The sequence below is a fragment of the Tamandua tetradactyla genome, chromosome 3 (assembly GCF_023851605.1).
Source record: "Tamandua tetradactyla isolate mTamTet1 chromosome 3, mTamTet1.pri, whole genome shotgun sequence".
NCBI lineage: Eukaryota > Metazoa > Chordata > Mammalia > Pilosa > Myrmecophagidae > Tamandua > Tamandua tetradactyla.
The window spans coordinates 149,872,436-149,888,296 of NC_135329.1; the positions used below are offsets into that span (position 1 = coordinate 149,872,436).

A 15,861-nucleotide genomic window follows, 5' to 3' on the forward strand; every position below is an offset into this window, starting at 1 on the left:
TTGCTTTGTCTCCTATATAAGTCATAGGTTCTACAGAATAAACTATGTGCTTAAGTTTTGAAGAAACTGCTTTATATTTGGGAGATCTTAATCATTATTCTCCTTTGTATGTGGATAAAACCAAATTTTAAGTATTTTGTTATGTTTGGGAAGTGTAATTAAGATTGTTTCTCATGGCTAATTCTTTTTTCTACTGATTTGACAATATGGATAGAAGTAGTTAAAATTCAGTTGAGTGAGTTTTATCTGGGGATAAAAGTTTGAGATGAATGACAACTGAAATATTAAAAATATTTTCAGATTCTTATTATCTAAGCTCATTCTCTTGACAGCTCTTTAAAATATTAAGATAAAAATAAGATGCAACATAATATATGTTTATATGTTAGACACTTATCTTGAGGCATCATATTTCGTTTTATATATTTTCTAATCATTTGAAATATGTTAGCATTTTATTCTTAATTACAGTGGGTTGGCAGTTGGTGAGGATAATGGACAGAGAGGTTATTTGCTAACCTATGTCATCGCTTACATTCGAGTAAGTTATCTCATATTTCTCGTCATTGTTAATTTATGTTACAATTAATAATTTTTTGAGTAAATGGAATTATCTTCATTTTCTTAATTTTTAAGCTACTATTATTTAGCATATCATTTTACATGATTAGCTATAACTCTTCAAAAGCTTATTTAAACCTTTCATACGTGGTTTTGAGGAACATAACAATGATTTGAAATGTGTGTCTGTTCTTTAAAAGAATGGAGCACTACTCTCTAGAGGTCAAGCATGCCATTCCTAGCATTACTTAGAATCAAACTGTTTTATTTAGTAACATTCCTCACTTGATCTATAATGTTTTAAAAATAAATAAACCCTTCTTTAACTATGTCTAAAAATTGATGTTTGACCTGATTCCAAATAGTTACTGGTTCACTGGTGATGATTATAGAATTAAAGAAATAATTCATGTTCAATAATTTATGAACTCTAAAATTTTTTTAGTTCTAGATTTTCTATTTATGAGGCACTTTATAAGTCATGTTAACCTCGAGTCTGGTGCACTTATTGATATGAAGTTGTTCTTCTGATGTTTCATTTATTTATTTTTTGTTTGCTTGTTTTGTTTTTCTACTTTGTCTCTAATGAACTCTGATTTCTTCCTTGTTTTCTGATGTTGTGGGGGGTTACTTCTTTTTCCTTCCTTTTGCAATAAGAAAATATAATTTGAAGGATCTTACTTTAAAAGGCCATTTTTAGTAGTCTATAGATAATCATGCTTTCCCAAATACTAAATTGACTATTATTCACTTGGATATTGGGGGGTTTTTTTGTTTGTTTGTTTAGTTTTTTCTTTGGGTACATGGTTTGGGAATCGTCTCCCGCATGAAAGGTGGGCATTCTAACCACTGAACTACCTGTGCACCCCCCGGATATTGTTTTGAAGGAAATAATTATATAAACTTTTGGTTTTGCTTTTCTAAGAAAGCTTAAATTAATGTGTTCTAATTTTTAAAATAATTTAATCCTATGATCTAAATTTTAAATTGCTCTGAGTTTGAAGACTTTAGGTCTTCCCTCCCCCCCAGCAGTGCTGATAAGGGAAAATGCATTTTTTTCTTCAAGCCCTGGGCAAATTACAAATTGTGATTAAGAGATGAGAGATGTACAGAATCTGAAAATTAATAAATGATTTTGATACAAAAAATAAGATTTATGCAATTAATAAATAATATATTCTTCCAAAGACTGCCATTATCCCACATTTTCCCCGTAATGTACATTTTGGGTATACATACAACTTTATTTGTTAAGCTTTTTTCTAAGATATAATCCTAAACTCAGAGTTCTTGAAAATAAATATGACTATAACAAGTACAGCATACATATAGTTTGGAGTAGGTTTCTTAATAATTGAGGTTCCAACTAATTTTAATAGTATAAAGCTTAGTCAAAAGTTAGAGACTTTTATTCTGGCATCATTGTTTTATATTATTTTTATTTTCCCAGTGCTTAAATGGCATTGACTGTGATCAAATAAATGTTTATTGAGTAAATGAATAAGTAAGAGAGAAAAAACACATTTTAGATTAGTAATGTAGAGATTTTTACTGCCGATTAGTGGTGGAGTTTAAATGATTCATTTCACTGGGAGTCAAAACTTAACATGTACTGATTTTTCTCCCTTATAAAATTTTCTTTCAAATCTTTGCATGTCTGGTGGTAAGAACATATATATCTTCTTCTCTCTCTGACTCCCCCTATGCTTCCCCAGCCCCCTTATAAAATTTTCTTTCAAATCTTTGCATGTCTGGTGGCAAGAACATATCTTCTTCTCTCTCTGACTCCCCCTATGCTTCCCCAGCCCCCTTCCTGATTCAACCCGATGACTAATATATGGTATCGGTTGATTTGCTTTATTTAGTCCATTGAAAATCTGTTCTGCTTGTATTCTTTTAAGAACGCAGACTGTTCCTGGATAACGATTCCATTCATTGGAGAAATAGTTGAGGTTGTGTCAGGAACTGTGCTTGGTGCCAGGGATTCCGAGGACAAAACAGACAATATTCCTTCTCTCATGACTCAGGGGGCAACTTTCCAATGCTTTTAAGATGTGGATAGTAAGGAGACATTAGGTTAAATCAGAAACACACAGTACTAACAATGAACATGAAATACTGACAATATTATTGATTCCTGGCATCTGTTATAATTTCTTAATTTTTGTGTATGTATGTTTCTTAACAGGACTTGGGTCTGGAATACTATATATTAGGAGAATCCTTTGAGACTTCTGCTCCTTGGGACAGGTAAAATGTAATGAAGTGCCTGATACAAATATGCTATATGAGTTGCTGAAGTAATGTAACTTTGTGTGTGAATACATGAACTTTATGATTTTACAGAGAAACATTGAAATAAGGTAACTTCTTTCATTTAAATTAATATCTTCATCAGAATAGATTTTCTAGCCCTTTTTATTGTTTTATTTTATTTTCCTTTTACACATTTTTCTGTGATGTAGAGAATAAGGAAGATACTGAAATTAACATTTTGAAGAATCTTATTAAACTCTAAATATAACTGTGTAGTTTCACTTAGCTTTAATTTAAATTCTTAAATAATTAATATGCTTAAATGTTCTGTAAAATGTCCCTCCCAAATTAACTTTCTTTTGTCATATTCATTTAACTTTTGATATTTTTATGTGTCCATATTAAGTAAGATATTAAGTTGCATTTAAATTATTTCTGAACTAAGTTGTGTACAATTTCTTTTTTTAAAGTTAAGCAGAAATTCTGGAACTGGAATATACTAGAGAAAATATAAATAAATTTTGGAAGGGTTTCTTAAGAAATATATATACATGCAAATACTGGTTAGGGAATTAATCACAACTGATTAGGAAATGTGAAATGATTTGGTTAAAATGGATTTGTGAATTAATTCATTGAGTAAAAAAAAATTCTTAAGGATGTTGTCAATATATTTTGCTTTTGTTTTAGTGTGCCTTATTTTACTTTTTCATTATAAAATTATGAAATATTTAAAATACAGAGGGCATTTTGACAGATCCCCATGAATCCACCTTCTAGATATTATATATCTTAGCATTTTGTCCTTGACCACTCTCCCCCTCCCCCTGAAAACTTTACTGTTTTGCATTTGGTCTTCACCTACCCTGGATTTTGACTTTGGTGCATCAGTGCTCAAATTCTATGCATCGTTGACATTGAACCAGTTTATAGTATCCATTTGATATTCACCCATTTTTTAATACTAAATTTTAACAAGGTTAATTAATATATCTTGTAAATAAAAAGTATTATCCTATAACTCACCAACAAAAAAACCAACAGCCCAAATTAAAAATGGACAAAGGACTAAATAGCCATTTCTCCAAAGAAAATATACAGATTGCCAATAAGCCCATGAAAAAAATGCTCAATATTATTAGCCATTAGGGAAATGCAAATCAAAACCAAAATGAAATACCACTTTTACTTACTAGAATGGCTGTTGTTAAAAAAAATTTAAAAAAAAGAACAAGTGGTGGCGAGGATACAGAGAAATAGGAACGCTTGTACATTGTTGGTGGAAATTTTAAATGGTGCAGCCGCTGTGGAAAACAGTTTGGTGGTTCCTCAGAAAGTTAAACAGATCTACCATATGACCTAGAAATCCCACTTCTGAGTATATATCCAAGAGAACTGAACACAGTGACTTGAACAGATATTTGTACATCAGTGTTCATAATATCATTATTCACAATAGCCAAAAGGTGGGTGCAACCTAAATGTCTGTCGGCAGATGAATGGATAAACAAAATGTGCTGTGTATATATATGTATATATAAAACAGTGGATTATTAGTCAGCCTTAAAAAGGAATGAAGTTCTGATGCATGCTACTGCATGGATGAACTTTGAACTTGGTAACTATACTTAAGGTGGTTACATGAGTGAATACTGTTGTTCTTAGAAAATGAACATGGAAGTGTTAGGTATTCAAGGAGCATGATGTGTACCACCTACTATCAAATGTATAGAAAATAGATAGATGGACAGATGAATGGATGGATAGGTAAATGAATTGATGAATAGAATGATACAGTAATGTGACAAAATGTTAAAAGTTGGATCTGGATATGTGAGTGGGGAATATGTTAGAGTTTTCTGTATGGGCTTTGTATTATTTTTGCAACTGTCCTGTAAGTTTGAAATTATTTCAAAATAAAAAGTTAAAAAAAAAAAAAGCATAACTAAGTCATCAACATCTGGTACTTTTAAGCTGCAGAAATAGTTTTGCAGCTGTTTATAACAGTCTCGAAGATTGTTTAGTCTTTATTGCCTCTTCTTAATGGGGAAAATGAGTTGCTGTATCGTTACCTCTTCTTTAATATAAAGATTTTCATTACCATTCACTTACTACTATTCATCTTGTCTTTTTCTCCCAACTATGGAAGCTACTTTTGTGCTGTCTTCATTTTTCTTTATTCTTTCCTTGTTTATACTTAAGTATGTATATAATTGATCATTTCTGTTTTGTATAAAGTTATGTTTTGTTTATTTTTGTTTAAAAGAACTTCTTCAGCTGAAGTTTCAGTAAATAACATTAATTAAAATCAGTTACATTCCTGACATAAAATTCAGTTCTTGCATTTTTAGCAACTTGCTTTTTCCTTCAAACCAGTAGTTGAATAGAGATCTTATTTAGCAGCAACCCACGGGATCAGCACCTTCAGTCCTCACACATTAGGTTATTAGCCTTTTCATATGAAAGCCTTTTAAGGGTTTGATGATCTTGCTAGACTTTGTGTATCCTTCCATAGCCCTAGCAAAATGACTACTGTGTCCTTTAAAATGATTGGTCCAAATTGATTATACTGACCTTTGTTCAAGTTCTACTAAAGAACACCCTCAGATTTTGATAGTTTGTCCAGAGTGATACCCTGATAAATCCCAGAGTGATTTGAACAGTGAATAAAAAAAGTATTTGCAAAGTCCCCTTTGGGGAATGGTGAAAAAGGAGGAAAATTCAACTTCCCCAAGTTGAATTCTTGATATTCTCACAAGCAGTGCGGACAACCAAAGCTATAGGCTGAGCCCCCAATCTTGGGGTTTGTTCATATGAAACTTAACCCCACAAAGGATAGGTCAAGCCTACTTAAAATTAGTCCTAAGAATCATCCCCAAGAGAACCTCTTTTGTTGCTCAGATGTAGCCTCTCTCCAGCCAACACAACAAGCAAACTCACCACCTTCCCCCTGTCTACATAGGACATGATTCCCAGGGGTGTGGACCTTCCTGGTAATGTGGGACAGAAATCCTAGAATGAGCTGAAACTCAGCATCAAAGGATTGAGAAAACCCCTAGAATGAGCTGAGATTCAACATCAAAGGATTGAGAAAACCTTCTCAACCAAAAGGGGAAAGAGTGAAATGAGACGAAGTGTCAGTGGCTGAGAGATTCCAAACAGAGTCGAGAGGTTATCCTTGAGATATTCTTACGCATTAAATAGATATCACCTTGTTAGTCAAGAGTTAGTGGAAAGGCTGGAGGGAACTGCCTGAAAATGTAGAGCTGTGTTCCAGTAGCCATGTTTCTTGAAGATGATTGTATAATGATATCGCTTTCACAATATGACTATGTGATTATGAAAATCTTGTGTCTGATGCTCCTTTTTTCTACCTTATCAACAGAACATATGCAATAAAAATAAATAATGGGGGGAACAGATGTTAAAATAAATTTAGATTGAAATGCTAGTGATCAGTGAAAGGGAGGGGTGAGGGGTATGGTATGTATGAGTTTTTTCTGCTTCCTTTTTATTTCTTTTTCTGAATAGATGCAAATGTTCCAAGAAATAATCACGATGATGAATATGCAACTATGTGATGATATTGTGAATTACTGATTATATATGTAGAACGGAATGATCAAAAGTTAAAGAATGTTTGTATTTGTTTGGTGTTTTTTTGGTATTTTAAAAAATATTAAAAAATTAATTAAAAAAAAAAAAACACCCCCTGGCACTCCTCCCTACACATCATTTATAGAAATGATGGTGGAGGTTATTGCTGTTTTGTCCTGTTGTTTCTCCTGTCTCCTCTTCATTATTCAGCTACCAGAAAGGGTTTAGATATAAGCAGTGAACATGTCTGTGTTTCTTATTGCATTTTTACTGGAGTTCATTTATGATAATTGGATATATTTAAATGCATTTGAACTGAAATACAGTCCACTGACTAGTTTACCTTCCAAAGGACTATAAAAACAGATGAATTGCATTCTTAACTTTTTTTCTAGACTACTCAGATGTAACACTTAAGTTCTGTTTTCTAGAGAAATGATAAAATACTTGTTATTTTTATGAATTTGTGCTGTTCATTAATCCCTGTAGATATAAAACCTTAGTAGGTTTTATTTATATTAAAGTTTTTGTTTTATAAGTTGGATTTTCACAATAAAGACATTAAATTTCAATAATTAAGTATTTTATGAGAGTTTTTAAAATATACATTCTTATTCCATAAATGAGGCATAGATAACATTGAAAAATCATATTTGCCTGCAGCTCTCATAGCATTAAAAGTAGAACTTGTTAGCAGTGTTTTGTAAAATTAGAATTTACAAAATATTCAGATACGTTAATTGTACATTAAAAATAACATGCTAGTAAAACACTAAACCCCTTTTTGCATTTATATTTTGGTTCTTATTGCAAATATAGATAACTTTAATGTGTTTTATAAAGCATAATCCATTTACTGTAATTGGTTCTCATGCTGTCAAAACAGTCTCGTGACTGTTTTGCAAGCCTTTTGAGTTTTTTGGTATCTTTTCAATTTTCGTGATTCTTAGCAGACCAAGGTTTGAAATACAGAGACAGTATCAGTATATGGACTTGGATATTTGTTGGGGGATAAAATGACTTATATATACCATAAGTGTTTTATCTTTCAGAAGAAACAAGATATGTAATTATAACATATTATGCTCACATTCATTTTTTTTATTAATTAAAGAAAAAAAAGAAATTAACCCAACATTTAGAAATCATTCCATTCTACATATGCAATCAGTAATTCTTAACATCATCACATAGATGCATGATCATCATTTCTTAGTACATTTGCATCAATTTAGAAGAACTAGCAAAACAACAGAAAAAGATATAGAATGTTAATATAGAGAAAAAAATAAAAATAATAATATTAGTACAAAAAAAAAGACAAACAAACAGACAGACAAAAAAAAAAAACCTATAGCTCAGATGCAGCTTCATTCAGTGTTTTAACATGATTACTTTACAATTAGGTATTATTATGCTGTCCATTTTTGAGTTTTTGTATCTAGTCCTGTTGCACAGTCTGTATCCCTTCAGCTCCAATTACCCATTATCTTACCCTGTTTCTAACTCCTGCTGGACTCTGTTACCAATGACATATTCCAAGTTTATTCTCGAATGTCGGTTCACATCAGTGGGACCGTACAGTATTTGTCCTTTAGTTTTGGGCTAGACTCACTCAGCATAATGTTCTCTAGGTCCATCCATGTTATTACATGCTTCATAAGTTTAGTCTGTCTTAAAGCTGCATAATATTCCATCGTATGTATATACCAGTTTGTTTAGCCACTCGTCTGTTGATGGACATTTTGGCTGTTTCCATCTCTTTGCAATTGTAAATAACGCTGCTATAAACATTGGTGTGCAAATGTCCGTTTGTGTCTTTGCCCTGAAGTCCTTTGAGTAGATACCCAGCAATAGTATTGCTGGGTCGTATGGCAATTCTATATTCAGCTTTTTGAGGAACCGCCAAACTGCCTTCCACAGTGGTTGCACCATTTGACATTCCCACCAACAGTGGATAAGTGTGCCTCTTTCTCCGCATCCTCTCCAGCACTTGTCATTTTCTGTTTTGTTGATAATGGCCATTCTGGTGGGTGTGAGATGATACCTCATTGTGGTTTTGATTTGCATTTCTCTAATGGCCAGGGACATTGAGCATCTCTTCATGTGCCTTTTGGCCATTTGTATTTCCTCTTCTGAGAGGTGTCTGTTCAAGTCTTTTTCCCATTTTGTAATTGGGTTGGCTGTCTTTTTGTTGTTGAGTTGGACAATCTCTTTATAAATTCTGGATACTAGACCTTTATCTGATATGTCGTTTCCAAATATTGTCTCCCATTGTGTAGGCTGTCTTTCTACTTTCTTGATGAAGTTCTTTGATGCACAAAAGTGTTTAATTTTGAGGAGCTCCCATTTATTTATTTCCTTCTTCAGTGCTCTTGCTTTAGGTTTAAGGTCCATAAAACCACCTCCAATTGTAAGTTTCATAAGATACCTCCCTACATTTTCCTCTAACTGTTTTATGGTCTTAGACCTAATGTTTAGATCTTTGATCCATTTTGAGTTAACTTTTGTATAGGGTGTGAGAGATGGGTCTTCTTTCATTCTTTTGCATATGGATATCCAGTTCTCTAGGCACCATTTACTGAAGAGACTGTTCTGTCCCAGGTGAGTTGGCTTGACTGCCTTATCAAAGATCAAATGTCCATAGATGAGAGGGTCTATATCTGAGCACTCTATTCGATTCCATTGGTCGATATATCTATCTTTATGCCAATATCATGCTGTTTTGACCACTGTGGCTTCATAATATGCCTTAAAGTCAGGCAGCACGAGACCTCCAGTTTCATTTTTTTTCCTGAAGATGTTTTTAACAATTCGGGGCAACCTGCCCTTCCAGATAAATTTGCTTATTGATTTTTCTATTTCTGAAAAATAAGTTGTTGGGATTTTGATTGGTATTGCATTGAATCTGTAGATCAATTTAGGTAGGATTGATATCTTAACTATATTTAGTCTTCCAATCCATGAACACGGTATGCCCTTCCATCTATTTAGGTCTTCTGTGATTTCTTTTAGCAGTTTTTTGTAGTTTTCTTTATATAGGTTTTTTTGTCTCTTTAGTTAAATTTATTCCTAGGTATTTTATTCTTTTAGTTGCAATTGTAAATGGGATTCGTTTCTTGATTTCCCCCTCAGCTTGTTCATTACTAGTGTATAGAAATGCTACAGATTTTTGAATGTTGATCTTGTAACCTGCTACTTTGCTGTACTCATTTATTAGCTCTAGTAGTTTTGTTGTGGATTTTTCCGGGTTTTCGACGTATAGTATCATATCGTCTGCAAACAGTGATAGTTTTACTTCTTCCTTTCCAATTTTGATGCCTTGTATTTCTTTTTCTTGTCTAATTGCTCTGGCTAGAACCTCCAACACAATGTTGAATAATAGTGGTGATAATGGACATCCTTGTCTTGTTCCTGATCTTAGGGGGAAAGTTTTCAATTTTTCCCCATTGAGGATGATATTAGCTGTGGGTTTTTCATATATTCCCTCTATCATTTTAAGGAAGTTCCCTTGTATTCCTATCATTTGAAGCGTTTTCAACAGGAAAGGATGTTGAATCTTGTCAAATGCCTTCTCTGCATCAATTGAGATGATCATGTGATTTTTCTGCTTTGATTTGTTGATATGGTGTATTACATTAATTGATTTTCTTATGTTGAACCATCCTTGCATACCTGGGCTCACATTCATTTTTGATCAATGGAGGAAAGTAATATCATATAATCTTAGCTCTCCCCTTTCTTTAAGCATTGTAACAATCCCTCACCTGAATATTTGTATTGATCTTTAATAATCAAGCAGTCTTGATTATTAAGACTATTAATGTGCTAAATACATTAGCACTTTATACGTAGTTGATGTTTAGTTAGTAGTTGTTGAAATGAATTTCAGCTCAGTGTTTAAAAATAGGCTATAGAACATTTGATGTAATTTCATAATTATTAATTAAATTATTTTTAGGTTATGGAGACATGATAAGATTGATAGTCATATAACCCAGAATTGAATTCTCATTGATATGTTATTTATGACTTTTTAAATAATTCTTAAAACCTTGTAATTAAATTCATTTCGAAATTGGGTTTTCCTAAGTATAGGGAACTGCCTCAGGAGACTTGAGTTTGCTCTTCTGATCTATATTTCCTGTAGCCAAAACTGAGAGGATCATTGTACTCTTTGAAGTTAGGAGTGAAGGTCTCAGTTTTGAATGATCAAAGCTTCTATTCATTCTTGAAATATTAATTGTGAAAGTTCTAGTTAAAAGAATTTTTGACTTGAAGAATGCCAGATAAACTATAATTTATTACAATTTGTATAATTCATCTGAAAACTTAATACCATATTTAATTGTCTTTTCTAGGGTTGTGGATCTCTGTAGAAATGTAAAAGAAAGAATAACAAGGGAATGCAAAGAGAAGGGCGTTCAGTTTGCTCCTCTTTCTACGTGCAGGTGAGTTGTTTGCTTTTATATTCCTCAGTCTGAAAAACTAATTTTTAATCAATGGAGAAGTGTAGCTTGCCAGCTCAAGAAAAGTTTCAGTCTAATCCACATGGCAAGTTTTCCTAACCTTCACTTACCACCTTGTTAGGACAATGCCTTTGGAATTTTATAGCAATCCTAAAACTTTAGGGTTCCTGTCAGTGAGTGAGTCTTTTACTCTGTTTGGATAAGATGACAATAAAGGGCCAAGTGTCTGAGCTCCTGGAGAAAAAGAATGATTCCTTCTTCATTCACTGACACTAAATTACATATACTATCAAGAGTCTATAAATTATATACACAGTCATCATAGCTCTTTCTTCATCAAATAAGCCCTGTAACGATTTTATTAGTTGATTATATGAGTTTAAATGAACTTTTGTAAGATCTCAGATAGCATCCTGGATGGTCTTTAGGGTTAACAGGAATGGTGTTGGTTGGGGGTTGGCAAATCGTGGCAATTAGCAAAATCTAATTGAAGCTTGCATAAGAGTAGCCTTCAGAACAGCCTCTCAACTTCATTTGAACTCTCTTAGCCACTGATACCTTATTTTGTTGTGTTTCTTTTATCCCTTTTGGTCAGGAAGGCATTGTTGATCCCACGGAGCCAAGGCCTGGTTTTTCTCTGTGAGTCATGTCCCATATTGCTAGGGAGACTCATACCCCATGGGTGGCATGTCCCACATGAGGGGAGAGGATAATGATTTTACTTGCAGAGTTGGGCTTAGAGAGAGAGAGAGCCTACATGTGGGCACCAAAAGAGGTTATCTGGAAGTAACTCTTAGGCATAATTATGGATGGGTAGGCTTAGCTTCTCTGCTACAGAAATTAGTTTCGTAAAAGCAAGCCTCAAGATCAAGGGCTTAAACGTGTTATTTGTGAGTCCTTAGTGTTTGAGAGAGTATCAAGGAGTTCCCAGGTGGGGAAGCTTAATAGTTCCATATTAATTTTTTTGGAATGATTTTCTGATAAAAGCTTATATGTTCATCTTCTATGACCAGCTTAAAAAGTCTAAGTTTAGAATGTGCACAGTCTAGATATTTGAATGGTTTGATAAATGAGGGTTTTAAATATAGTTCTTTTGATTCATACTTGATTAACATTTTACTAGAGTTTGATTTTAGCAGGTGTGGGCTGCATTTATTGAGTTAATTTATTTCATTTTTGTTTCTTAAATGGTATATGGGAAGTTGTATGAGTCTGACACAGGTAAAAGCCTCCAAAAATTGTAAAGCACAAAATTTTTTAAAAATTAAAGTTATAGTGTGACTTTGGCAGCCACCATACAATCACTTGTTCAGATGATTTTGGAAGCATGTTTAAGTGATAGAAATAATCTGTATAATTTTTTAAGATCAGGGTCACTTTCTGAAATGGATCCAAATAGAATTTTTCTCAAGGTGTTTTTCATCATGTAGATTTTCTCTCTTTTGTCTGAGATAGGTCAATCAGGCCCATCAAGCTTTGTTGTGAATTTAGTACACTACTTACTGAAAATTGAACCGTGTAATATAGATTTATTGCAAGGTGATAATGTTTTATTAATACTTAGTTATATTTTGTTTTTTGATATTGTAATTTACTTATAAGTGATTTACATTTTATTAATTGCTATAATTCAGTTTATTCATCCTTCAAATTTTATTTGACTTTGGTTATTACTGATAATAGGACCCTTGTAATTGAAATGGGTCTCCAGTTTTTGTTAAACTTTGAAGATCTGGTATTTAAAATATAAACAGTATCCTTTTTATGAATGTGAATTAACATTAGAAGAAAAGCACAGCTGGTAAATTGACAGTAGTATTGTTAAACAGTTCATTTCTTCTGTTTTGAGGCACCTAACATTTGGCCTAAAAGGCGATTAAAATTTTAAATTAGATTCTGTTTGTATTGTGTAGTAAAAAAAAGTATTTCCTCTGTATTTGTTCCTTCTGTTAAATTAAATTCTTCGTTGGGAACCTCAGTAAATTGGGTTTGAAGATTTGTCTGTGATTACTTTAGCTCTCTTTTATAGGCCTCACCTAATTGCATTTTTAGAGCCTATATATATATGATTTAATAATCTGACTGCTTTGGTGTCATTTGTAAACTCAATCTGGTTATTTTTGGTTTTGGAGTATTTCTTCTGTATCTGAGTTAAGTTCTCATGCTTTTTGAGTCAATTTTGAAGTAGTTTGGAAGACTTAAAACTGATCACCAAGTTCCATCCATTCTACTTGGGACTGTGTTTAACTGTTTTAGTTTCCTAGGCCACTGAAAGCAGATACCATGAAATGAGTTGGCTTAAACAATGGGAATTTATTTGCTTACAGTTTGAGGCTGAGAAAATGTCCGAATCAAGGCATCATAAAGGCGATGCTTTCTTCCTGAAGACCGTCTGCTGATATTCTTGGTTCTTCTGCCACATGGCAAGGCACATGGTGGTATCTGCTGGTCTTTTTCTTCTCTTTCGGGTTTCATTGATTTTCAGTTTCTTTCTTGCCTGTTTTTCTCTCTCTCTCTCTCGATTCATTCTGTTTGTAAACGACTCCAGTAATAGGAGTAAGTCCCGTGCTGAATAAGAGAGGTTATACCTTATCTAAAGTAACCTCTTCAAAAAGTCCTACTTACACCCTGAGAAATGGATTAGATTTAAGAACATGTCTTTCTTGGGTACATGTAGCTTCAAGCCATCACAGACAGCAATTTACTTACTTAAAAAAAATATGCCCTTAGGGAGATGGGGTTTATTTATTTGTTTATTTCAGGCCAGTTGAAATTATATTTACATTGTTTTAAGTTTTGAAATTTTGGGGTGAAATAAATTCAGATTTACCAAAAAGAGTTATAAAAATAGTGCAAAGAATTCCCACATACCCTTCACCCAGCTTCCCTAAATGATAACATCTTACATAACCATATTATGATATCAAGATAAAAAAATTAACATTATTACAATACTGTTAACTAATCTGTAAACCTTACCTTTTTTTTTTTCATGGGCAGGCACTGGGAAGCAAACCCAGGTCTCCAGCATGGCAGGCGAGAACTCTGCCTACTAAGCCACCATGGCCCACCCTTACTTAATTTTTAACATTTGTCTCACATGTGTCCTGTCTCTGGTTCAGTATCCAATCCAGGATAACATGATGCATTTAATTACTATGTCCTTTTAATCTTCTCCAGTCTGGGACAGTTTCAGTTTTTCTTTATCTTGTGTGACCTTGACAGTTTGAGGAATATTGGTAGTTATTTTGTGGAATCTCTCTCAATTTGAGATATTTTGTTATGATCAAATTCAGGCTAGGCATTTTGGTAAGAGTACCACAGAAGTGAGGTTCTGTTCTTCTTAGTGCATCCTATCAGGGGCTACATAATGTTAATATGTCTCATTTTCTGATGCTGTTAACTTGGATAACTTTGTTAAATTGGGATGCCGGCCAGGTTTCTCCACTTTAAAGTTACAACAGCCTTTCCCTCCCCTATCCCCACCCCCGCAAGTAATATATATTTTATAGGGAGATACCTTAAGACTGTGCACATATTCTCATCATACTGTCTCCCAATCATCAATCGCCCATTGATGACTCTTGCTCACAACAGTTATTATTATGATATTTTCAAAAGATGATCGGTTTTCATCATTGTTTTTTACATTTATTAGTTGGAGTTCTTCTGTAAAAGCTGTCCAGATATCTCCCCCATTATATATGTGTACTGATGTTTATATCAGTATAAACTCATAGATATTTTATTCTCTAGGTTATATCCATTATTATCATAATTCACTTTTTTGCCCAAATTGTCTCAGTTTTGACCATTGGGGGGCCTCTTTAAGTTGGCTTCTGTGTCCTTTTAACATGGGAAGTTGTTTTTGAAAAGCAAGAGAAAGAGGACTCATACTTAGGGAAAGTCAGTAATGCAGTATATGAGAAGGCATAAGATCTGGTAGTCCCTCTGCCACAGAAGGCCTCTGTGCTGCAGAGTTGGTGCTAAGTGAAGGTACATCTCCGAGTTTATTTACCATTGCTCCTTTGATCTTTTCCCCTTCCTCAGATCCTCTGGTTTTTCTTATTCCTAATGTCAGAATTATAGTTATTATGAGTTCATTCTTCCCTACTTTGTTCCTTGAATCTCCTGTTCTTTGTGCTTCCTTCATTCATGGATGTATGACTGTTTTTCTCTCCCCCAGTATCTCTTGGTTGATCTTGATAAAATGTCATTTTTCTTACCCAAAACAGTCTCTTACATTTTCTGTTAGTCTCCAATCTGACTTGCCCTTATTTTTTATAATTAGTGTACTTACTTATTGTGTTTGGTTACTTCAGACTTCCCATCTGTGTGGTCTATTTTTTTTAACTTTTTATTTTGAAATACTTTCAAACTTACAGATATAAAAATTAATATAAATTTTAATTATTATAAAAATTAATATAAATCCTATGTAGAAAACTCCATCATACTTCCACCCAGATAACCATATCCCCCAGTATTAAAATTGTGCTACATTTGCTGTATCATTCTATCTCTATCCATCTGTCTGTCTGCCTGTCTGTAAACTGGTTTTTAAGCTGCCTAGAGCTATTGATATGTGTCTTTATGTTCTCTCTCTCAAGATGTCTAGTACATAATCAGGCAGCTTATTATACTGAACCCAGCATTCTTGAATAATATTCATCATCCTATATTCTGAGGCAACATCATGTTTTGAGTATAGAGGGTATGAGAGATTCTTTTCCAGTGCATTTAAATAATCAATGTGGAAAGTAGGTTACTGGTGTTTATTTCATAGTCATTTATTTTATAAGTTATAGCCACCATTGAAAAAATTCTTTCTTTTGGTCTCCAACTTTGTTGATTTACATTTTTCTGCCCAGAAGGCTTAAGTCTCTTGAACCAGGATAATCCAGAAAAATGACAAATTCATGGTATTGTTGTTAGAGCACTTTGTGTCTTTTGAAGAGGTTATAACTTGTCCACATTT

At 33.3% G+C, this 15,861-nt stretch overlaps 1 protein-coding gene across 3 annotated transcripts in view; it reads left to right on the forward strand.

Moving 5' to 3' along the window:
- The window catches only part of AGPS (alkylglycerone phosphate synthase), a 211,460-nt gene that overhangs the window by 170,059 nt on the left and 25,540 nt on the right, over positions 1–15,861 (forward strand). For all 3 annotated transcript variants that reach the window (XM_077154266.1, XM_077154267.1, XM_077154268.1), the window contains 3 exons: positions 472–541; positions 2,750–2,811; positions 10,776–10,865. In XM_077154266.1, coding sequence (XP_077010381.1) covers positions 472–541; positions 2,750–2,811; positions 10,776–10,865 — 222 coding nt within the window. The remainder of the gene's footprint in view (positions 1–471; positions 542–2,749; positions 2,812–10,775; positions 10,866–15,861) is intronic.